The 25377-nt window shown below is 33.6% G+C and overlaps 2 protein-coding genes across 2 annotated transcripts in view; one reads left to right on the forward strand and one right to left on the reverse strand.

Annotated features, from left to right (window-relative positions):
• LOC142173694 (uncharacterized) overlaps nucleotides 1–13601 on the reverse strand; it is a 34580-nt gene extending 20979 nt beyond the window's left edge. The window contains exons 1-5 of the mRNA XM_075239317.1: nucleotides 13346–13601; nucleotides 11934–12176; nucleotides 4222–4497; nucleotides 693–1116; nucleotides 264–632 (exon numbers count right to left, since the gene is read on the reverse strand). Coding sequence (XP_075095418.1) covers nucleotides 264–632; nucleotides 693–1116; nucleotides 4222–4497; nucleotides 11934–12176; nucleotides 13346–13601 — 1568 coding nt within the window. The remainder of the gene's footprint in view (nucleotides 1–263; nucleotides 633–692; nucleotides 1117–4221; nucleotides 4498–11933; nucleotides 12177–13345) is intronic.
• A 6060-nt stretch (nucleotides 13602–19661) lies between these two features.
• Nucleotides 19662–25035, forward strand: LOC142173695 (uncharacterized). The gene is made up of 8 exons (XM_075239318.1): nucleotides 19662–19665; nucleotides 19795–20070; nucleotides 20213–20636; nucleotides 20696–21064; nucleotides 21468–21648; nucleotides 22287–22522; nucleotides 24619–24748; nucleotides 24901–25035. The coding sequence occupies exons 1-8, from the start codon at nucleotides 19662–19664 to the stop codon at nucleotides 25033–25035; spliced, it is 1755 nt and encodes a 584-aa protein (XP_075095419.1).
• The last annotated feature ends 342 nt before the right edge of the window (nucleotides 25036–25377 follow it).

Below are 25377 nucleotides of genomic sequence, written 5' to 3' on the forward strand. Positions count from 1 at the left end.
AACTAGCAGCCAAATTAATAATTTTTTCATGAAGTTTTTCATCAGTAACTTCCTTTAAAAGTTCTATTACATTATCAGATGTAATAGTTTTCATGTTCAAATTTTTAAATTGTGATTGTAATTTATAAAATTCATCATCACAAGCACATGTATCACCTTTGCAAGTTGTACAAGTATTATCAATATTTTTATCACTATCAGATAAATCAAGTAAATCTATTTCAGCTTCGGATTCTGACTCAGAATAATAATCCGATTCTGATCCAGAAGTATATAACGAATCATAAACCTTATCACGTATCTCATCGTCTAGTCCTAAGGTTTTCAGCTTTTGAAGCTTACAATTCGGAGCTATATGGCCAAATTTACCACACTTATAACACTTAATGTCAGCTAGATCTCTCTTAGACCTATTTTTGGTAAATCTAGTAGCCTTACGATGGGCTTTCTTAGCTTTTCGTTCTTCTTTGGATCTATATCTAGATCTCTTTCTCCTATAAGGACTGTCTTGGTTTGGGTATCTATGATACTTATGTTTCTTCTTCTTATGATTAGAAGTCTCGGGTAGACCGAACTGAGTAAAAAAATCTCCTAACTGGGATTTTTCCCTAAGCTTATCCATTTTAAGCTGTCTGGACAATCTTAATTCATTGCACAAGTTTAATCCTTCCTGTGTGCAAATTCCTATCAACTTACCATAGGTATAGTCTCTGTATGGAATTTCACCATAACTACCTCTTAGAACCTTCTTAACTCTTTCAGCAAATAAGGAGGGAAGGCCATCTATAAACTTAGCTTTCCAATATTCAATCTTATTCTCTGGTAGTTCCATCACTCTACTCATAAAAGTGTCTTTATACCATCTAAACTCACCTAAGGTCTTACATCTAAGGCCATTAAGAAGAGTACGGACAGTCTCATTCTGATTGGTAAATCTACCATTAAAGTGTTCTAAAATAGTAAGAATAAGGGTATAAACGATATCTTCTCTATTTGCCACTAGGGCCATGCCTAAGTTATCAACTCCTTCGTCAGTGGCTTGAGCATTAATAACCATTGCTCTTTCTTCGATAGTCAAATAATTGTCCCACCAACCACGAAGTTGGCTAGTAAAACCTGCAACAATCATCCTGCAAATATTCCTATTTGTATTTTTTTTACACTTTTACAGATAGTTGCATACATAAGCATTCTATTTACAAGAATAGTTAACTGCCTATCAGTCAAACTGTAATGACCCAACCGGTCATTTTAACTTTTAGAACCCCGTTCCCTAAAATAAAACTTTCCGTAGGTTCTTGTAATGATTTATGACTTGCGGGGATGGTTGGTTCGGGATTTGGAAGTGTTTGAGGTGAAACCGGAACACTTGATTCTTTAAGTTGGCCTTAAAGTTCTAAGTTTGACTTCGGTCAATATTTTTAGAAAACGACCCCGGAATAGAATTTTGATGATTCCAACAGCTCCATATGGTGATTTTGGACTTAGGAGCGTGATCGAAATTTTATTTAGAAGTCCGTAGTTAAATTAGGCTTGAAATGGCTAAAATAGGAATTTAAAGGTTGAAAGTTTGACCGGGGGGTTGACTTTTTGATATCGGAGTCGGAATCCAATTCCAAAAATTTTCATAGCTCCGTTATGTAATTTATGACTTGTGTGTAAAATTTGAGGTCATTCGGAATTGATTTGATAGGTTCCGACATTGAATGTAGAAGTAGAAAACTCCTAGTTTCATTAAGCTTGAATTGGGGTATGATTCATGGTTTAAGCGTTGTTTGATGTGATTTAGAGGTTCGACTAAGTTGGTATGATGTTTTAGGACTTGTTGGTATATTTGGTTGAGGTCCCGAGGGCCTCGGGTGAGTTTCAGATAGTTAACAGATCAGAATTTTGACTTAAAAAGCTGCTGCAATTTTTCCTCTTCTGTTGGGCATTCTGGACTGTCATCGAGCCCAGACCTCGAGTCAAGACCTCGAACCCAGGCATCGAACCCAGGCATCAAGCCAGAGTTGACGAGGCTCAGGCTCGAGCTTAGGTATCGAAGCCATGATCGAAGGCCCATCTCGAGGGCCATGATCGAAGGCAAAGCTCGAGGGATAGGATCGAGACCCAAGATCGAGGGTCGTAACCTTAGACTCAACTCGATGCCATGATCGATGCCATGACCGAGATCCAGGCTCGAGCTGGTTGATCGAAGTCTAGTACGAGGGCCAGGATCGAAGGTCCAGTTCGATTCCATGATCGAGAGCAAGGCTCGAGGGTCACTATCGAAGGACCATGCTCGAGCCTGAGATCGAAGACAACCCTCGACGCCCTGATCGAAGGCACGAGCTCGATGCCGCGATCGAGGCCCTGTTCGAGGCCCTGTTCTGAACTGCTGGGCAGTTATAAAAACAGAGGACTTTCGTCCCATTTGCCATTTTTGGCGAACTTGAGCTTGAGCAGAGGCGATTTTTGGCAGATCTTCAAGGGAAAAATATTGGGGTAAGTGATTCTAACTTGGATTTGGCTTATGAACATAAATATATCATTGTTTTCACAATCTAATTAGTGTTTTGGGATTTAAATTTGGAAAAATTTAAAAATCTCATAGAAATGAAATTTTTAGATTTCGGTATCGATTCGGAGTCGGATTTGAGCAAAATTGGTATGGTTGGACTCGTAATTAAATGGGTTATCGGATTTCATAACTTTCACCGGATTCCGAGATGTGGGTCCCGCGGGCGAATTTTTAATTAATTTCGGGATTTTTATTAAAAATATAGTATTTCCTTATAGAAGTTATTCCCTACAATTTTTAGTGATTGTACTGAATTATTTTGGCTAGATTCGAGCCAGACAGAGTTGGATAATCGTGGAAAAGGCAAAATCTTGGATTAAATTGGAGCAAGACGAGGTAAGTCTCTTGTCTATTCTTGTGAGGGAGAAATTATCTCATAGGTGATTAAGATTAAATAATTGTTGCTAATTGTGGGGGCTACGTACGCACGAGGTGACGAGAGTCCGTGCGTAGCTACTATTAATGCTAAAGTCCGGGTAGTTTAGGACTCAAAGCATGTATTACTTGTGTAAATTGTATTCTTTGATTAATTAATATTAATTGATATATATATATATATATATATATATATATTAATATTAATTGATATATATATATATATATGAATATATTGTGAATTGTTTGATAAAGATATTAAAGGATGAAAATCTCATAGGCTTGATTTCTTTTTAAATCAATTAATTGTCAAAAGAAATTGTTCTCCTCCCAAATTTATCATATAATAAACATACTGTCCTTCCGGAGGCATATAAGAAAATGTCCTCCTTTCTTGTGGAGCGGGCCGAACGCCTCGGCAGGATAGATACATCTATGGAGCGCGCCGCACGTCCCTCGGTAGTGTACATGACACTCTGGATCGGGCCGTACGTCCTCGGCAGAAATCATGCTTAATAATAATAATTACATGATACTTAAATAATCTATTTCAGCTTGAGAAGCTAATTAATTATTTGGAAAATCTTTGAAATTTAATGAATTATTATTCTTGCTTGTTTATGGAGTTAATTGTTACTCCTGTAAATGACATTTAATTGATAAATTAGAATTTAATTAATATATTGAAAATTGATACATTTGAAGGAATTTGATTATTTCGGCTGATTAAATAAATTCTGTAAATCACATTGATTTAAATATCCTAGTTTTATTTCAATTGTTATTGACCTATAGTGAGTGTCAAAGTGGGCCATCTCGTCTCTACCACTTTGAGATTAGGCTTGATACTTACTGGGTACACGTTGTTTACGTACTCATACTACACTTGCTGCACTTTTTGTGCAGGATCTGAGACAGGTACTAGTGGAGGACCTATCATCACATACCCACGTCATCCAGAGGCATAGTGGTGAGCTGCCTTTCTGAGCCGTTCTGCAGCTACCAGTGTCTCTTCTGATATTTATATTCTGTCTATTTTATTTCAGACAGTATTTGGAGTTTTGTATAATCTACTAGATGCTCATTCACTTGTGACACCGGGTCTTGGCACACACATTGGTAGAAGTTGGTATTTTATTATTTTCTTGGAATAAAAGTTTAATCAATGTATGCTTAATTTATTAGTTGGCTTGCCTAGCTGTAGTGTTGGTGGGCGCCATCATGACCTACAGGTGAAATTGGGTCGTGATACAAACCATCAAGATTCCATTCATAAATTTTGGAACCACTGTAAGACGTATTAGTCTGATTCCAATCACGTTCCTCTATTAGAACATCTTGAGGAGTAGGACGATTGTAATAATAAGTTTGCATTCTGGGTTTATCAGCGTATCTGTTATCCGCAAACTTACTATTCTTTTTGGGGTAACTTCTGAGTTTATTAAACTCTGACAAAACATCCTTTTTATAGTCAAAAGTAGTATCTAATTTATCTGTAAAATCTTTTGATAGATCAATAGGTTTGATATTCAAACCGGATAACTTTTTATCAAGAAGTTCTTCTAAATCATTAAAAGATTTAAATTTAAAATCCTGAATCTCAGGGGGTCTTTGAATATGAGTAAGAATAATTTGAGCTCCTGATTTGCTTCCTGAAGTAGAGGCAATATCAGTTATTTTCTTACTAGTACTCATATCTTTTATCAAAACTGTTAAATCATCAAGTTTTTTATCAAGAAAACTAATCTGTTCTCCCAAAACCTTAACATATAAGCTCAAATAATTATTTTGAGAAATTAACTTATTAATTTCTGCAATGCTGACTGTAGCAACATCTTCATCAATAAATTTTTGAAATGCAGTAAAAGTAATACCTGTATTATTAGGTAAAACAAAAGGTGCTTGAGGAGAGTAAATGGCTTTAGTAATATTGCCACTCCCGTCTTTATAAGATCTTTCTAAAGCTTTTATACAAAGTGATAAATATGTGGTTATAAACCAAGGAACAAAGTACATAATTTGATTATGTAAAGCACAAGTTTCATAAAATTCTTGAGAAATATTGTTCAAATCCTCTTTACTATAAGTATCAAAAAACCAAGTTTTAAACCGGTTCCATTTATCACTGAAAAATTCTTTTTGAATATAACCTCTAGCTTGTGACCCTGGACTAAAATCAATTTGGTGTGGAATCATTTAAACATCATTTGGGTCAAAATCCATCTCAGACGCAGAAGGAATATCCTTATCAGGAATATTATCATTATCCTGAACAATATTTGTCTTGGGGTTAATCTTAACCCTTTCAACTGGCTTATCACCCACTTTAGTAGAAATTGTATGTAAAGATGCAACACGATTTCTAGCTGGTCCATAGACTGGTTCAACAGGAGAAATGTGTTGAATATCAGGCAACAGTCTATGATTGGTAAAGGAATGTCTATTATAAGTGGAATTATTATCGTCAAACTGAATGCAAATCTTACTATCCGGATTTTGAGTAATATGAGAATACTCAGTATTACTGACAGCATCAGTTATCTGACTGGGGGATATAACCGAATCCAAAGTCCATGTAGTTGGAAAATTAATTTCCTCCCACTTAATAGGTCTCCTCGTGGTGACCTTAGACTTTGCAAAATTCGTTTCCACTAAAATAGTCTGATCAGATGTATCATATAATTTACATCTGGGGTTTAACGTAGATAGCAATTTGAAATAAATCCTATACGATAAACATATAAGTTCAGAACCAGGCGCATAATTATAACCATGCGTTTTCACATTTAATGTTAATGCATCAAGTATATTAACATCAGATAAAGATAATTGCAGATTGGGTTGAGTATTAAAATATACTGGGCCTTAGGCAATAGTAGATTCAATAGAACCCATTAGAGCTGAAATTCAGATTTCGAGCATCTCTAAGAGCGGCTAAAAACGTCTCTGGTAACCCTTTAAGGGTTAATGGCTTAAAAGCAATTTGTACCATACCAATATGCAAATAATTATACTGGTATTTATAAACATCTACATCATGCTTGTTTAAAAAACGAATAGTCTGTTCAGACGAATTCAAAGCTAAAGATTGCTCAGTTGTTTTAACAAGTTGTTTAGAAGAGAGTTTATCAAACCATCCATAATCATAGATTGTTCTAATAGGGACTTTAGGAATAGTCCATTTGTTTAACAAATCAAGGTTTTGAGGTATATCTACCTCTTCCAACCTAGTATTTTTCATACTAGTTTCTCCTAAATCCATATTTCAGAAACATATCTATGTCGAATATTTCATATCTATCTTATATATACCATGAAAGTACCTAGGCTCTGATACCATTTTAACAGGATCAAGTGGCGGGCAGTAATCCGCCATGCCTTCTCAATTAAACTAAAACAGAAATCACTGTTTGACCGGGAACTGGACTTGTTTCGCACCTCTCATCTAACATTTATATGTCTGGAAGGTTTCCACCAGTTAAAGACTTCTATTTTAACATACTTGAGAATTCTTAATCTAGCTAATTCAGTACCCTTATATTTAAAGACTGGCGGTAATCCGCACAATCAGTAAGGATATAAGAATTGAAATATACTTGAATTTTATATATAGTTTAATGACTGTATGGAAGGTTAAAAACCTTTACTCAAGCAAGGGGTCTGTCATAATATAATACATACTTTTATTGAGCCCATGTGTCTAGCAGTTCTAACCGTGAAAGAAGATGCCCTTTTAACTCCTTTATCGGGCTGAGGTTCACGGCTGGCTAGACGGAGCCACTAAGGCAAAGCCAATAAGAGCAGTGTTATATCAGACTGTACCAACCATCTTGACACCAAGTCAAAACTCTATATATAAAACTCATTTATATTTTAATAGATGCCGTCGCTTTCATGGTGTATATAGGAGAGAAGTTAGATACTCAACATAGATATGAAGTCTCTTAGCCGGACATCGTCACGGCCAGAGAGGAGAGACTAGAAGAAAAACAAACTAAGAAAGAAATATGTACCTTTTGGCCAAGATGCAAGGCCCTGAAGATGAAGAACTGAAAACTTTATTTACTTTTGTTCTTCTATTACAAGCTACCAGCTACAAACTCTTACTTACAACTTTAGAGATAGAGAGAGAGAGTTTTAGAGAGAGAGGGTCTCGATTTCGCTTCCTTTCTTCTGAACGAATGAAATGTATAAATAGAAAAGTAAAGAATCTATGAACAGTAAAAAGTGGGTCCCGTGGGTCCCTGTTACAGTATTTTTACTATACAAAACAGTATTTTTACTGTTGAAACAGTGTATCTACTGTTGATGAACAGTATATCTACTATTTAAGTGGGGTCCGGCGGCTTCACTGTGCTGTGGGTCCGGCGGCATCACTATTTTTGTGGGGTCCAGCTGTTTCACTGTGCTGGTTTTTTGTCTGTTTCTTTCATTTTGCGGATGAATTCTTCCGCATTCCGTAAATCTTCATTAGAAAGTATTTTTTTCTAATTCAAAGGGTTGAGAATATTCAGCGATATCATCGTTGCTGGTTTCACTCTGCATAGAAGTGTCTGATTTCTCATATTGATTAATGGAATGAAGTAAATTTCTTTTGACTTCTTCCAAGTAGTTGTTAATCATTTCTGCTTTATCTCCTTCTTGAAAGGAAATTCTTCTGGCAATATGCCTTACTGAGCTATCATCAATTACCTCTTTCTAAGGTTGGCTGGAATACTCTTGGATTTTTATTTCGATTGAATCCAAGAGTTCTTGACCATATAAAGTCTTTGTTTTGGGATCCTTCTTCATTAACTTGTCCCAAAAGTTGTTGTAAAAAGTCCTGTATAAGCATGGGACTTGTTCTTCGGTGAATCCGACTTCCGAATTCTATTTGTGTATCCAGGGAATAGAGAATTCCAGAAAGAAATAAATCTGGTTAATTTTATCTGGGTAACATATATGATCTGAGTGATATAAGTTGTTTATAAAAGGGGAAATTTTTATCCATTCTTTGTATAACCTGAGAAATGGATCTGGTAAATTTTTTACTGTTGGACCGTGGTATGACCACCAGTTCAGAAATCAATTAGGAACAGCTTCTGCAAATATCTTTGCACATACTTTAATAAACCAAGTATGTTTGTATCGATCATTATTGTAGTATAACACTTTATCAAATACCTGGATATAATCCCAATAGGTAAAATTCATTCTAGATTTGTTAAGGCTTATCTGCCTTTCTTTCATTGTGGATATACCCCAGTCTTCAACAGATATGATCTGTTTAATTATAATCTTTGAGAAGTTATAAACGTTCTCGTATGTGCTATACCCAGAAAAATGCTGAAAATCTGCACTGCCCGTACTGGTTAGTATTGTTTCATAATAGGAGCGGGTTTTGTATGACTCACCCGGATAATATAAACCATTTATTAAATACCTTTGGAATATCTTCCACGGCTCTTCTTTTCTCTGAATGTCAGAGTTTTCTAAAAGAAATATCATTTCCTTTTTTGACACTTTCTCATATGACTTGATATCATCATTGTCATCTTTTGTGATGGAAGCAAAAGTATCACTTTGCTTGGCAGAAATATCTTTCTGTTTTTGAGCAGTCAAATAGGCCTGCAAATGTGCGTATAACGAGCTATCTTCTGGAATATCTTCCAGATGGACAGATGGTCCGATCGATGATTCTTCTCTGAGAGATATCCTCTCATTGGTTAAACTCTTTCTTCCCATTTGTATAACTGAGGAGTTTGATGTGGATCCGTATGACGATCCTGAAGGTGATGATCTTCCTCTGGACTGTGGGGATGATCTTCCCCAACCTCTACCTCTTCCCCTACCCCAGGGGGGTTCCATCCTGTAAACATTCACGGGATAAGAAATCTGGCAGAGAATTATCAATTCCCTTTTTATATTGTATTTCAAAATCAAAAGGGGCTAATTGAGCCTGCCATCTTGCAAATATCATTTTCGAGGCATCATGTTTAAAGTATTTATTAAACATATATTTCACAGATTGTGTGTAAGTTTTTATTAAAAACTTTTGATTGTATAAGTCGTCCTGAAATTTTAAAACACATTTTACTATGGTTAACATTTCATGTGCCACAGTAGCGTATTTTCTCTAGGCTTCAGACCATTTACCAGAGTAGAATCTAATCAGATATTTATGCTTATTATTGGGATTTATCTATTTCAAAATCCCTCCGTAACCAATATTAGACGCATCAGTCTCTATAATCTTTTGCCATGCAGGATTAGCAAGGGTTAAGCAAGGTAAAGATTTAACACGTTGCTTAATATTTTTAACCAAAGTAGTGTGACTATCAGTCCAAATATTTTTATAATTCTTTTTTAGCCTATCATATAAGGGGGCTAAATCACGCGACAAATCTTTATAAAAAGACGAAATATAATTTAAACTTCCTAAAAATCTTTCTAACTGAGTTCTATCAGTAATAACATCGGGAAATTGTGAAGCAAAACCAATCGATCTTTGAATAGGAGTAATCTTTCCTTGACAGATATAATGTCCTAAAAATCTAATGTTTGTTTGGAATAAACTCATTTTTTGTTTTGAGATAACCAAACCATTTTGTATAACAATTCTTTTAAAAATATCTAAATGCTTAATATGCATTTCAAGTGTTTTGAAAAATACCAAAATGTCATCGATATAAACAATGATGAAATCTAGATAGGGGTTGAAAATATCATTCATAATTTTTTGGAATTCTGAAAGGGCATTCTTCAAACCAAAAGGCATAACATTCCATTCATATTGCCCAAATGGAACATTAAAAGCAGTTCTATAAGTATGCTCTTTAAATATTTGAATCTGCCAATATCCAGATTTTAAATCGAATTTTAAAAATATATTGGCATCATGTAATCTAGACAATAAATCTCTTTTATTAGGAATGGGATACCTAACCCACTTCATATATTTATTCAAGGGTTTATAATTAATGACTAATCTAGGAACACCACATTCATTTTCAGTTGCGTTATTAACATAAAAAGTTGTACAAGACCAAGGAGATTTTGGGGGTTTTATCAAACCCTTTGATAGCAAGCTATCAATCTCTTTTTTGCAAAATTCTACCAATTCTGCGTTCATCTGACAAGGTCAAGATTTAGTAGGAATATCATCCTCAGAGAAATTATCTTCATATGGAAGAGTGACAATATGCTTTTTTCGATTCCAAAAAGCACTAGGATGCTCCGCACAAATATCAACAGCAATCTGCTCGAAAATCAATTTGATTTTTTTTCTGTACTTTAGTAGAATTTAAAGTATCAAATATATACATACTAAACAATTCTAATTGTAAAGAATCAACATGTTTTTGCTTCATATCAATTAAAGCATTAATATCTCTAGTTACTGGATCTGTAAAAAAAATATAACTTATCTCTTTATTCTCATAGGTAGCAGTAAAACCTTTCGAGTCTATGCTAGTAAAAGGATAAATAACGTTAATAAACGGTGTTCCAAGTATAATAGGAGGGTATAACTGGTTTTTTACCAAGAAAAAGAAGTGAGGAATACAGAATTTATTCTGACAGATACCCGTATTAGGAAGCTTATACTTTATATCTAAAGCATGTCCGGATGCAGATCTAACCATATGAGTAGTTTTTTGAAAATATTTCGTAGGTATTAAACCTTCTTGAATGCAGCTAACATCTGCTCCACTATCAATCATGGCAATGTTTGTAATTGAAAAACTATTATCAATGAGAATAGTACATTTGATATACCATTTATGAGCAGTAATAATTTGCATCATTCCCAAAAACATATCATGTTTAGGATTAAAACTAATAGTTTTTTCTTCAATATCATCTTTACAAATACCTTTGTTTTTATCATTAGATTTCTCAGCTGGAGAATCGATTTTCTCAATCTGAGTAATCCTATGATCACAAATCATTTGATTTTGTTTAAGAGATTTTATCTCTCGTTTCAAGTTTTCAACTTCAATTTTTAAATCATCGAAAGAAGAATCTCTTGCTGGAGTTGTATTTTTGTTCAACAGACGGTTATTAACCTCTAGTAAAGAATAAGGTGGAGAATATTCAAATTCTTTTTCAAAAGGTTTTACAAAACTAGAACTTGAATTAGAACCTGAACTAGCAGCCAAATTAATAATTTTTTCACGAAGTTTTTCATCAGTAACTTACTTTAAAAGTTCTATTACATTATCAGATGCAATAGTTTTCATGTTCAAATTTTCAAATTGTGATTGTAATTTATAAAATTCATCATCACAAGCACATGTATCACCTTTGTAAGTTCTACAAGTATTATCAAAATTTTTATCACTATCAGATAAATCAAGTAAATCTATTTCAGCTTCGGATTCTGACTCAGAATAATAATCCGATTCTGATCCAGAAGTGTATAACGAATCATAAACCTTATCACGTATCTCATCGTCTAGTCCTAAGGTTTTCAGCTTTTGAAGCTTACAATTCGGAGCTATATGGCCAAATTTACCACACTTATAACACTTAATGTCAGCTAGATCTCTCTTAGACCTATTTTTGGTAAATCTAGTAGCCTTACGATGGGCTTTCTTAGCTTCTCGTTCTTCTTTGGATCTATATCTAGATCTCTTTCTCCTATAAGGACTGTCTTGGTTTGGGTATCTATGATACTTATGTTTCTTCTTCTTATGATTAGAAGTCTCGGGTAGACCGAACTGAGTAAAAAAATCTCCTAATTGGGATTTTTCCCTAAGCTTATCCATTTTAAGCTGTCTGGACAATCTTAATTTATTGCACAAGTTTAATCCTTCCTGTGTACAAATTCCTATCAACTTACCATAGGTATAGTCTCTGTATGGAATTTCACCATAACTACCTCTTAGAACCTTCTTAACTCTTTCAGCAAATAAGGAGGGAAGGCCATCTATAAACTTAGCTTTCCAATATTCAATCTTATTCTCTAGTAGTTCCATCACTCTACTCATAAAAGTGTCTTTATACCATCTAAACTCACCTAAGGTCTTACATCTAAGGCCATTAAGAAGAGTACGGACAGTCTCATTCTGATTGGTAAAGCTACCATTAAAGTGTTCTAAAATAGTAAGAATAAGGGTATAAACGACATCTTCTCTATTTGCCACTAGGGCCATGCCTAAATTATCAACTCCTTCTTCAGTGGCTTGAGCATTAATAACCATTGCTCTTTCTTCGATAGTCAAATAATTGTCCCACCAACCACGAAGTTGGTCAGTAAAACCTGCAACAATCATTCTGCATATATTTCTATCGGTATTTTTCACACTTTTACAGATAGTTGCATACATAAGCATTCTATGTACAAGAATAGTCAATTGTCTATCAGTTAATCCATCAAGATTCCATTCGTAAATTTCGGAACCACTGTAAGACGTATCAAACCCTGAATCTAGACAATAAATCCCTATTGTCTAGGGATTTAACCAATATAAGACGCATCAGTCTCTATAATCTTTTGCCATGCAGGATTAGCAAGGGTTAAGCAAGGTAAAGATTTAACACGTTGCTTAATATTTTTAACCAAAGTAGTATGACTATCAGTCCAAGGATTTTTATAATTCTTTTTTAGCCTATCATATAAGGGGGCTAAATCACGCGAAAAATCTTTATAAAAAGGCGAAATATAATTTAAACTTCCCAAAAATCTTTGTAACTGAGTTCTATCAGTAATAACATCGAAAAATTTTGAAGCAAAATCAATCGATCTTTGAATAGGAGTAATCTTTCCTTGACAGATATAATGTCCTAAATATCTAATGTTTGTTTGGAATAAACTCATTTTTTGTTTTGAGATAACCAAACCATTTTGTATAACAATTTTTTTAAAATATCCTAAGGTTTTCAGCTTTTGAAGCTTACAATTCGGAGCTATATGGCCAAATTTACCACACTTATAATACTTAATGTTAGCTAGATCTCTCTTAGACCTATTTTTGGTAAATCTAGTAGCCTTACGATGGGCTTTCTTAGCTTCTCATTCTTCTTTGGATCTATATCTAGATCTCTTTCTCCTATAAGGACTGTCTTGGTTTGGGTATCTATGATACTTATGTTTCTTCTTCTTATGATTAGAAGTCTCGGGTAGACCGAACTGAGTAAAAAAATCTCCTAACTGGGATTTTTTCCTAAGCTTATCCATTTTAAGCTGTCTGGACAATCTTAATTCATTGCACAAGTTTAATCCTTCCTGTGTGCAAATTCCTATCAACTTACCATAGGTATAGTCTCTGTATGGAATTTCACCATAACTACCTCTTGGAACCTTCTTAACTCTTTCAGCAAATAAGGAGGGAAGGCCATCTATAAACTTAGCTTTCCAATATTCAATCTTATTCTCTGGTAGTTCCATCACTCTACTCATAAAAGTGTCTTTATACCATCTAAACTCACCTAAGGTCTTACATCTAAGGCCATTAAGAAGAGTACGGACAGTCTCATTCTGATTGGTAAAGCTACCATTAAAGTGTTCTAAAATAGTAAGAATAAGGGTATAAACGACATCTTCTCTATTTGCCACTAGGGCCATGCCTAAATTATCAACTCCTTCTTCAGTGGCTTGAGCATTAATAACCATTCCACTTTCTTCGATAGTCAAATAATTGTCCCACCAACCACGAAGTTGGCCAGTAAAACCTGCAACAATCATTCTGCATATATTTCTATCGGTATTTTTCACACTTTTACAGATAGTTGCATACATAAGCATTCTATGTACAAGAATAGTCAATTGTCTATCAGTTAATCCATCAAGATTCCATTCGTAAATTTCGGAACCACTGTAAGACGTATCAAACCCTGAATCTAGACAATAAATCCCTATTGTCTAGGGATTTAACCAATATAAGACGCATCAGTCTCTATAATCTTTTGCCATGCAGGATTAGCAAGGGTTAAGCAAGGTAAAGATTTAACACGTTGCTTAATATTTTTAACCAAAGTAGTATGACTATCAGTCCAAGGATTTTTATAATTCTTTTTTAGCCTATCATATAAGGGGGCTAAATCACGCGAAAAATCTTTATAAAAAGGCGAAATATAATTTAAACTTCCCAAAAATCTTTGTAACTGAGTTCTATCAGTAATAACATCGAAAAATTTTGAAGCAAAATCAATCGATCTTTGAATAGGAGTAATCTTTCCTTGACAGATATAATGTCCTAAATATCTAATGTTTGTTTGGAATAAACTCATTTTTTGTTTTGAGATAACCAAACCATTTTGTATAACAATTCTTTTAAAAATATCCTAAGGTTTTCAGCTTTTGAAGCTTACAATTCGGAGCTATATGGCCAAATTTACCACACTTATAACACTTAATGTTAGCTAGATCTCTCTTAGACCTATTTTTGGTAAATCTAGTAGCCTTACGATGGGCTTTCTTAGCTTCTCATTCTTCTTTGGATCTATATCTAGATCTCTTTCTCCTATAAGGACTGTCTTGGTTTGGGTATCTATGATACTTATGTTTCTTCTTCTTATGATTAGAAGTCTCGGGTAGACCGAACTGAGTAAAAAAATCTCCTAACTGGGATTTTTTCCTAAGCTTATCCATTTTAAGCTGTCTGGACAATCTTAATTCATTGCACAAGTTTAATCCTTCCTGTGTGCAAATTCCTATCAACTTACCATAGGTATAGTCTCTGTATGAAATTTCACCATAACTACCTCTTGGAACCTTCTTAACTCTTTCAGCAAATAAGGAGGGAAGGCCATCTATAAACTTAGCTTTCCAATATTCAATCTTATTCTCTGGTAGTTCCATCACTCTACTCATAAAAGTGTCTTTATACCATCTAAACTCACCTAAGGTCTTACATCTAAGGCCATTAAGAAGAGTACGGACAGTCTCATTCTGATTGGTAAAGCTACCATTAAAGTGTTCTAAAATAGTAAGAATAAGGGTATAAACGACATCTTCTCTATTTGCCACTAGGGCCATGCCTAAATTATCAACTCCTTCTTCAGTGGCTTGAGCATTAATAACCATTCCACTTTCTTCGATAGTCAAATAATTGTCCCACCAACCACGAAGTTGGCCAGTAAAACCTGCAACAATCATTCTGCATATATTTCTATCGGTATTTTTCACACTTTTACAGATAGTTGCATACATAAGCATTCTATGTACAAGAATAGTCAATTGTCTATCAGTTAATCCATCAAGATTCCATTCGTAAATTTTGGAACCACTGTAAGACGTATCAAACCCTGAATCTAGACAATAAATCCCTATTGTCTAGGGATTTAACCAATATAAGACGCATCAGTCTCTATAATCTTTTGCCATGCAGGATTAGCAAGGGTTAAGCAAGGTAAAGATTTAACACGTTGCTTAATATTTTTAACCAAAGTAGTATGACTATCAGTCCAAGGATTTTTATAATTCTTTTTTAGCCTATCATATAAGGGGGCTAAATCACGCGAAAAATCTTTATAAAAAGGCGAAATATAATTTAAACTTCCCAAAAATCTTTGTAACTGAGTTCTATCAGTAATAACATCGAAATATTTTGAAGCAAAATCAATCGATCTTTGAATAGGAGTAATCTTTCCTTGACAGATATAATGTCCTAAATATCTAATGTTTGTTTGGAATAAACTCATTTTTTGTTTTGAGATAACCAAACCATTTTGTATAACAATTCTTTTAAAAATATCCTAAGGTTTTCCGCTTTTGAAGCTTACAATTCGGAGCTATATGGCCAAATTTACCACACTTATAACACTTAATGTCAGCTAGATCTCTCTTAGACCTATTTTTGGTAAATCTAGTAGCCTTACGATGGGCTTTCTTAGCTTCTCGTTCTTCTTTGGATCTATATCTAGATCTCTTTCTCCTATAAGGACTGTCTTGGTTTGGGTATCTATGATACTTATGTTTCTTCTTCTTATGATTAGAAGTCTCGGGTAGACCGAACTGAGTACAAAAATCTCCTAACTGGGATTTTTCCCTAAGCTTATCCATTTTAAGATGTCTGGACAATCTTAATTCATTGCACAAGTTTAATCCTTCCTGTGTGCAAATTTCTATCAACTTACCATAGGTATAGTCTCTGTATGGAATTTCACCATAACTACCTCTTAGAACCTTCTTAACCCTTTCAGCAAATAAGGAGGGAAGGCCATCTATAAACTTAGCTTTCCAATATTCAATCTTATTCTCTGGTAGTTCCATCACTCTACTCATAAAAGTGTCTTTATACCATCTAAACTCACCTAAGGTCTTACATCTAAGGCCATTAAGAAGAGTACGGACAGTCTCATTCTGATTGGTAAATCTACCATTAAAGTGTTCTAAAATAGTAAGAATAAGGGTATAAACGACATCTTCTCTATTTGCCACTAGGGCCATGCCTAAGTTATCAACTCTTTCGTCAGTGGCTTGAGCATTAACCGGATAGTCAAATAATTATCCCACCAACCACGAAGTTGGCCAGCAAAACCTGCAACAATCATCCTGCACATATTCTTATCTGTATTTTTCACACTTTTACAGATAGTTGCATACATAAGCATTCTATGTACAAGAATAGTTAACTGCCTATCAGTCAAACCATCAAGATTCCATTCATAAATTTCGGAACCACTGTAAGACGTATTAGTCTGATTCCAATCACGTTCCTCTATTAGAACATCTTGAGGAGTAGGACGATTGTAATAATAAGTTTGCATTCTGGGTTTGTCAGCATATCTGCTATCAGTAAACTTACTATTCTTTTTGGGATAACTTTTGAGTTTATTAAACTCTAACAAAACATCATTTTTATAATCATAAGTAGCATCCATTTTATCAGCAAAATCTTTTGATAGATCAATAGGTTTGATATTCAAACCGGATAACTTTTTATCAAGAAATTCTTCTAAATCATTAAAAGATTTAAATTTAAAATTCTGAATTTTAGGGGGTCTTTGAATATGAGTAAGAACAATTTGAGCTCCTGATTTGCTTCCTGAAGTAGAGGCAATATCAGTTATTTTCTTGCTAGTACTCATATCTTTTATCAAAACTGTTAAATCATCAAGTTTTTTTATTAAGAAAACTAATCTGTTCTCCCAAAACCTTAACATATAAGCTCAAATAATTATTTTGAGAAATTAATTTATTAATTTCTGCGATGCTGACTGCAACAACATCTTCGTCAATAAATTTTTGAAATGCAGTAAAAGTAATACCTGTATTATTAGGTAAAACAAAAGGTGCTTGAGGAGGGTAAATGGCTTTAGTAATATTGCCACTCCCGTCTTTATAAGATCTTTCTAAAACTTTTATACAAAGTGGTAAATATGTGGTTATAAACCAAGGAACAAAGTACATAATTTGATTATGTAAAGCACAAGTTTCATAAAATTCTTGAGAAATATTGTTCAAATCCTCTTTACTATAAGTATCAAAAAACCAAGTTTTAAACCGGTTTCATTTATCATTGAAAAGTTCTTTTTGAATATAACCTCTATCTTGTGACCCTGGACTAAAATCAATATGGTGTGGAATCATTTAAACATCATTTGGGTCAAAATCCATCTCGGACGCATAAGGAATATCCTTATCAGGAAATATTGTCATTATCCTGAACAATATTTGTCTTGGGGTTAATCTTAACCCTTTCAACTGGCTTATCACCCACTTTAGTAGAAATTGTGTGTAAAGATGCAGCACGATTTCTAGCTGGTCCATAGACTGGTTCAATAGGAGAAATATGTTAAATATCAGGCAACAGTCTATGATTGGTAAAGGAATGTCTATTATAATTAGAACTAATAGTAGGCAACAGTCTATTAGTGGAAAATGACTGTCTATTATAAGTGGAACTATTATCGTCAAACTGAATGCAAATCTTACCATCCGGATTTTGAGTAATATGAGAATACTCAGTATTACTGACAGCATCAGTTATCTGACTGGGGGATATAACCGAATCCAAAGTCCATGTAGTTGGAAAATTAATTTTCTCCCACTTAATAGGTCTCCTCGTGATGACCTTAGACTTTGGAAAATTCGTTTTCACTAAAATAGTCTGATCAGATGTATCATATAATTTACATCTGGGGTTTAACGTAGATAGCAATTTGAAATAAATCCTATACGATAAACATATAAGTTCAGAACCAGGCACATAATTATAACCATGCGTTTTCACATTTAATGTTAATGCATCAAGTATATTAACATCAGATAAAGATAATTGCAGATTGGGTTGAGTATTAAAATATACTGGGCCGTAGGCAACAGTAGATTCAATAGAACCCATTAGAGACTGTCTGAAATTCAGATTTCTAGCATCTCTAAGAGCGGCTAAAAATGTCTCTAGTAACCCTTTAAGGGTTAATGGCTTAAAAGCAATTTGTACCATACCAATATGCAAATAATTATACTGGTGTTTATAAACATCTACATCATGCTTGTTTAACAAACGAATAGTCTGTTCAGACGAATTCAAAGCTAAAGATTGCTCAGTTGTTTTAACAAGTTATTTAGAAGAGAGTTTATCAAACCATCCATAATCATAGATTGTTCTATTAGGGACTTTAGTAATAGTCTATTTGTTTAACAAATCAAAGTTTTGAGGTATATCTACCTCTTCCAACCTAGTATTTTTCATACTAGTTTCTCCTAAATCCATATTTCAGAAACATATCTATGTCGAATATTTCATATCTATCTTATAAATATCCTACATCTGATCAGACTATTTTAGTGGAAACGAATTTTGCAAAGTCTAAGGTCACCACGAGGAGACCTATTAAGTGGGAGGAAATTAATTTTCCAACTACATGGACTTTGGATTCGGTTATATCCCCTAGTCAGATAACTGATGCTGTCAGTAATACTGAATATTCTCATATTACTCAAAATCCGGATAGTAGGATTTGCATTCAGTTTGACGATAATAGTTCCACTTATAATAGACAGTCATTTTCCACTAATAGACTATTGCCTACTATTAGTTCTAATTATATTAGACATTCCTTTACCAATCATAGATTGTTGCCTGATATTCAACACATTTCTCCTGTTGAACCAGTCTATGGACCAGCTAGAAATCGTGCTGCATCTTTACACACAATTTCTACTAAAGTGGGTGATAAGCCAGTTGAAAGGGTTAATATTAACCCCCAAGACAAATATTGTTCAGGATAATGATAATATTCCTGATAAGGATATTCCTTCTGCGTCCGAGATGGATTTGACCCAAATGATGTTTAAATGATTCCACACCAAATTGATTTTAGTCCAGGGTCACAAGCTAGAGGTTATATTCAAAAAGAATTTTTTCGTGATAAATGGAACCAGTTTAAAACTTGGTTTTTTGATACTTATAGTAAAGAGGATTTGAACAATATTTCTCAAGAATTTTATGAAACTTGTGCTTTACATATTCAAATTATGTACTTTGTTCCTTGGTTTATAACCACATATTTACCACTTTTTATAAAAGTTTTAGAAAGATCCTATAAAGACGGGAGTGGCAATATTACTAAAGCCATTTACCCTCCTCAAGCACCTTTTGTTTTACCTAATAATACAGGTATTACTTTTACTGCATTTCAAAAATTTATTGATGAAGATGTTGTTGCAGTCAGCATCGCAGAAATTAATAAGTTAATTTCTCAAAATAATTATTTGAGCTTATATGTTAAGGTTTTGAGAGAACAAATTAGTTTTCTTGATAAAAAATTTGATGATTTAACAGTTTTGATAAAAGATATGAGTACTAGCAAGAAAATAACTGATATTGCCTCTACTTCAGGAAGCAAATCAGGAGCTCAAATTGTTCTTACTCATATTCAAAGACCCCCTAAGATTCAGAATTTTAAATTTAAATCTTTTAATGATTTAGAAGAACTTCTTGATAAAAAGTTATCCGGTTTGAATATCAAACCTATTGATCTATCAAAAGATTTTGCTGATAAAATGGATGCTACTTATGATTATAAAAATGATGTTTTGTTAGAGTTTAATAAACTCAAAAGTTATCCCAAAAAGAATAGTAAGTTTACTGATAGCAGATATGCTGACAAACCCAGAATGCAAACTTATTATTACAATCGTCCTACTCCTCAAGATGTTCTAATAGAGGAACGTGATTGGAATCAGACTAATACGTCTTATAGTGGTTCCGAAATTTATAAATGGAATCTTGATGGTTTGACTGATAGGTAGTTAACTATTCTTGTACATAGAATACTTATGTATGCAACTATCTGTAAAAGTGTAAAAAAATACAGATAGGAATATTTGCAGGATGATTGTTGCAGGTTTTACTGGCCAACTTCATGATTGGTGGGACAATTATTTGACTATCGAAGAAAGAACAATGGTTATTAATGCTCAAGCCACTGACGAAGGAGTTGATAACTTAGGCATGGCCCTAGTGGCAAATAGAGAAGATGCCGTTTATACCCTTATTCTTACTATTTTAGAACACTTTAATGGTAGATTTACCAATCAGAATGAGACTGTCCATACTCTTCTTAATGGCCTTAGATGTAAGACCTTAGGTGAGTTTAGATGGTATAAAGACACTTTTCTGAGTAGAGTGATGGAACTACCAGAGAATAAGATTGAATATTGGAAAGCTAAGTTTATAGATGGCCTTCCCTCCTTATTTGCTGAAAGAGTTAAGAAGGTTCTAAGAGGTAGTTATGGTGAAATTTCATACAGAGACTATACCTATGGTAAGTTGATAGAATTTGCACACAGGAAGGATTAAACTTGTGCAATGAATTAAGATTGTCCAGACAGCTTAAAATGGATAAGCTTAGGGAAAAATCCCAGTTAGGAGATTTTTGTACTCAGTTCAGTCTATCCGAGACTTCTACTCATAAGAAGAAGAAATATAAGTATCATAGATACCCAAACCAAGACAGACCTTATAGGAGAAAGAGATCTAGATATAGATCCAAAGAAGAACGAGAAGCTAAGAAAGCCCATCGTAAGGCTACTAGATTTACCAAAAATAGGTCTAAGAGAGATCTAGCTGACATTAAGTGTTATAAGTGTGGTAAATTTTGCCATATAGCTCCGAATTGTAAGCTTCAAAAGCTGAAAACCTTAAGACTAGACGATGAGTTACGTGATAAGGTTTATGGTTTGTTATACACTTCTGGATCAGAATCGGATTATTATTCTAAGTCAAAATCCAAAGCTGAAATAGATTTACTTGATTTATCTGATAGTGATAAAAATGTTGATAATACTTGTACAACTTGCAAAGGTGATACATGTGCTTGTGATGATGAATTTTATAAATTACAATCACAATTTGAAAATGAAAATTATTACATCTGATAATGTAATAGAACTTTTAAAAGAAGTTACTGATGAAAAACTTCGTGAAAAAATTATTAATTTGGCTGCTAGTTCAGGTTCTAATTCAAGTTCTAGTTTTGTAAAACCTTTTGAAAAAGAATTTGAATATTCTCCACCTTATTCTTTACTAGAGGTTAATAACCGTCTGTTGAACAAAAATACAACTCCAGCAAGAGATTCTTCTTTCGATGATTTAAAAATTGAAGTTGAAAACTTGAAACGAGAGATAAAATCTCTTAAACAAAATCAAATGATTTGTGATCATAGGATTACTCAGATTGAGAAAATCGATTCTCCAGCTGAGAAATCTAATGATAAAAACAAAGGTATTTGTAAAGATGATATTGAAGAAAAAACTATTAGTTTTAATCCTAAACATGATATGTTTTTGGGAATGATGCAAATTATTACTGCTCATAAATGGTATATCAAATGTACTATTCTCATTGATAATAGTTTTTCAATTACAAACATTGCCATGATTGATAGTGGAGCAGATGTTAGCTGCATTCAAGAAGGTTTAATACCTACGAAATATTTTCAAAAAACTACTCATATGGTTAGATCTGCATCCGGATATGCTTTAGTTATAAAGTATAAGCTTCCTAATATGGGTATTTGTCAGAATAAAGTCTGTATTCCTCACTTCTTTTTCTTGGTAAAAAACCAGTTATACCCTCCAATTATACTCGAAACACCGTTTATTAACGCCATTTATCCTTTTACTAGCATAGACTCGAAAGGTTTTACTGCTATTTATAAGGATAAAGAAATAAGTTATACTTTTGTTACAGATCCAGTAACTAGAGATATTAATGCTTTAATTGATATGAAGCAACAACATGTTGATTCTTTACAATTAGAATTGTTTAGTATGAATATATTTGATACTTTGAATTCTACTAAAGTACAAGAAAAAATCAATTGATTTCCGAACAGATTGCTATTGATATTTGTGCTGAGCATCCTAGTGCTTTTTGGAATCGAAAAAAGCATATTGTCACTCTTCCATATGAAGACAATTTCTCTGAGGATGATATTCCTATTAAATCTCGACCTTGTCAGATGAACGCAGAATTAGTAGAATTTTGCAAAAAAGAGATTGATAGCTTGCTACAAAAGGGTTTGATAAAACCCTCAAAATCTCCTTGGTCTTTCACAGCTTTTTATGTTAATAACGCAGCTGAAAAGGAACGTGGTGTTCCTAGATTAGTCATTAATTATAAACACTTGAATAAATATTTGAAATGGGTTAGGTATCCTATTCCTAATAAAAGAGATTTATTGTCTAGATTATATGATGCAAATATATTTTCAAAATTCGACTTAAAATTTGGATATTGGCAGATTCAAATATTTAAAGAGCATACTTATAGAACTGCTTTTAATGTTCCATTTGGGCAATATGAATGGAATGTTATGCCTTTTGGTTTGAAGAATGCCCCTTCAGAATTCCAAAAAATTATGAATGATATTTTCAACCCCTATCTAGATTTCATCATTGTTTATATCGATGACATTTTGATATTTTTCAAAACACTTGAAATGCATATTAAGCATTTAGATAATTTTAAAAGAATTGTTATACAAAATGGTTTGGTTATCTCAAAACAAAAAATGAGTTTATTCCAAATAAACATTAGATTTTTAGGACATTATATCTGTCAAGGAAAGATTACTCCTATTCAAAGATCGATTGATTTTGCTTCAAAATTTTCCGATGTTATTACTGATAGAACTCAGTTACAAAGATTTTTGGGAAGTTTAAATTATATTTTGCCTTTTTATAAAGATTTGTCGCGTGATTTAGCCCCCTTATATGATAGGCTAAAAAAAAATTATAAAAATCCTTGGACTGATAGTCATACTACTTTGGTTAAAAATATTAAGCAACGTGTTAAATCTTTACCTTGCTTAACCTTGCTAATCCTGCATGGAAAAAGATTATAGAGACTGATGCGTCTAATATTGGTTATGGAGGGATTTTGAAACAGATAAATCCCAATAATAAGCATGAATATCTGATTAGATTCTACTCTGGTAAATGGTCTGAAGCCCAAAGAAAATACGCTACTGTGGCACATGAAATGTTAACCATAGTAAAATGTGTTTTAAAATTTCAGGACGACTTATACAATCAAAAGTTTTTAATAAAAACTGACGCACAATCTGTTAAATATATGTTTAATAAAGACTTTAAATATGATGCCTCGAAAATGATATTTGCAAGATGGCAGGCTCAATTAGCCCCTTTTGATTTTGAAATACAATATAAAAAGTGAATTGATAATTCTCGGTCAGATTTCTTATCCCGTAAATATTTACAGGATGGAACCCCCTTGGGGTAGGGGAAGAGGTAGAGGTTGGGGAAGATCATCCCCACAGTCCAGAGGAAGATCATCACCTTCAGGATCGTCATACGGATCCACATCAAACTCCCCAGTTATACAAATGGAAAGAAAGAGTTTAACAATGAGAGGATATCTCTCAGAGAAGAATCATCGATCGGACCATCTGTACATCTGGAAGATATTCCAGAAGATAGCCCGTTATACGCACATTTGCAGGCCTATTTGACTGCTCAAAAACAGAAAGATATTTCTACCAAGCAAAGTGATACTTTTGCTTCCATCACAAAAGATGACAATGATGATATCAAGTCATATGAGAAAGTGTCAAAAAAGGAAATGATATTTCTTTTAGAAAACTCTGACATTCACAGAAAAGAAGAGCCATGGAAGATATTCCAAATGTATTTAATAAATAGTTTATATTATCCGGGTGAGTCATATAAAACCCGCTCCTATTATGAAACAATACTAACCAGTACGGGCAGTGCAGATTTTCAGCATTTTTCTGGGTATAGAACAGACGAGAACGTTTATAACTTCTCAAAGATTATAATTAAACAGATCATATCTGTTGAAGACTGGGGTATATCCACAACGAAAGAAAGGCAGATAAGCCTTAACAAATCTAGAATGAATTTTACCTATTGGGATTATATCTAGGCATTTGATAAAGTGTTATACTACAATAATGATCGACACAAACATACTTAGTTTATTAAAGTATGTGCAAAGATATTTGCAGAAGCTGTTCCTAATTGATTTCTGAACTGGTGGTCATACCACGGTCCAACAGTAAAAATTTTACCAAATCCATTTCTCTGGTTATATAAAGAATGGATAAAAGTTTCCCCTTTTATAAACAACTTATATCACTCAGATCATATATGTTACCCAGATAAAATTAACCAGATTTATTTCTTTCTTGAATTCTTTATTCCCTGGATACACAAATGGAATCCAGAAGTCGGATTCACCGAAGAACAAGTCCCATGCTTATACAGGACTTTTTACAGCGACTTTTGGGACAAGTTAATGAAGAAGGATCCCAAAACAAAGACTTTATATAGTCAAGAACTCTTGGATTCAATCGAAATAAAAATCCAAGAGTATTCCAGCCAACCTCAGAAAGAGGTAATTGATGACAGCTCAGTAAGGCATATTGCCAGAAGAATTTCCTTTCAAGAAGGAGATAAAGCAGAAATGATTAACAACTACTTGGAAAAGTCAAAAGAAATTTACTTCATTCCATTAATCAATATGAGAAATCACACACTTCTATGCAGAGTGAAACCAGCAACGATGATATAGCTGGAGATTCTCAACCCTTTGAATCAGAAAAAATACTTTCTGATGAAGATTTATGGAATGCGGAAGAATTCATCCGCAAAATGAAAGAAACAGACAAAAAACCAGCATAGTGAAACAGCTGGACCCCACAAAAACAGTGAAGCTGCCGGACCCACAGCACAGTGAAGCCGCCAGACCCCACTTAAATAGTAGATACACTGTTCATCAACAGTAGATACACTGTTTCAACAGTAAAAATACTGTTTTGTATAGTAAAAATACTGTAACAGGGACCCACGGGACCCAATTTTACTGTTCATAGATTCTTTTCTTTTCTATTTATACGTTTCATTCGTTCAGAAGAAAGGGAAGCGAACCGAGACCCTCTCTCTCTAGAATTCTCTCTCTCTCTTCAAGTGTAATTAAGAGTTTGCAGTTTGAAGTTTTTGTAACAGAAGAACAAGTAAATAAAG

Source organism: Nicotiana tabacum, chromosome 19 (genome assembly GCF_000715075.1).
Source record: "Nicotiana tabacum cultivar K326 chromosome 19, ASM71507v2, whole genome shotgun sequence".
Taxonomy (NCBI): Eukaryota; Viridiplantae; Streptophyta; class Magnoliopsida; order Solanales; family Solanaceae; genus Nicotiana; species Nicotiana tabacum.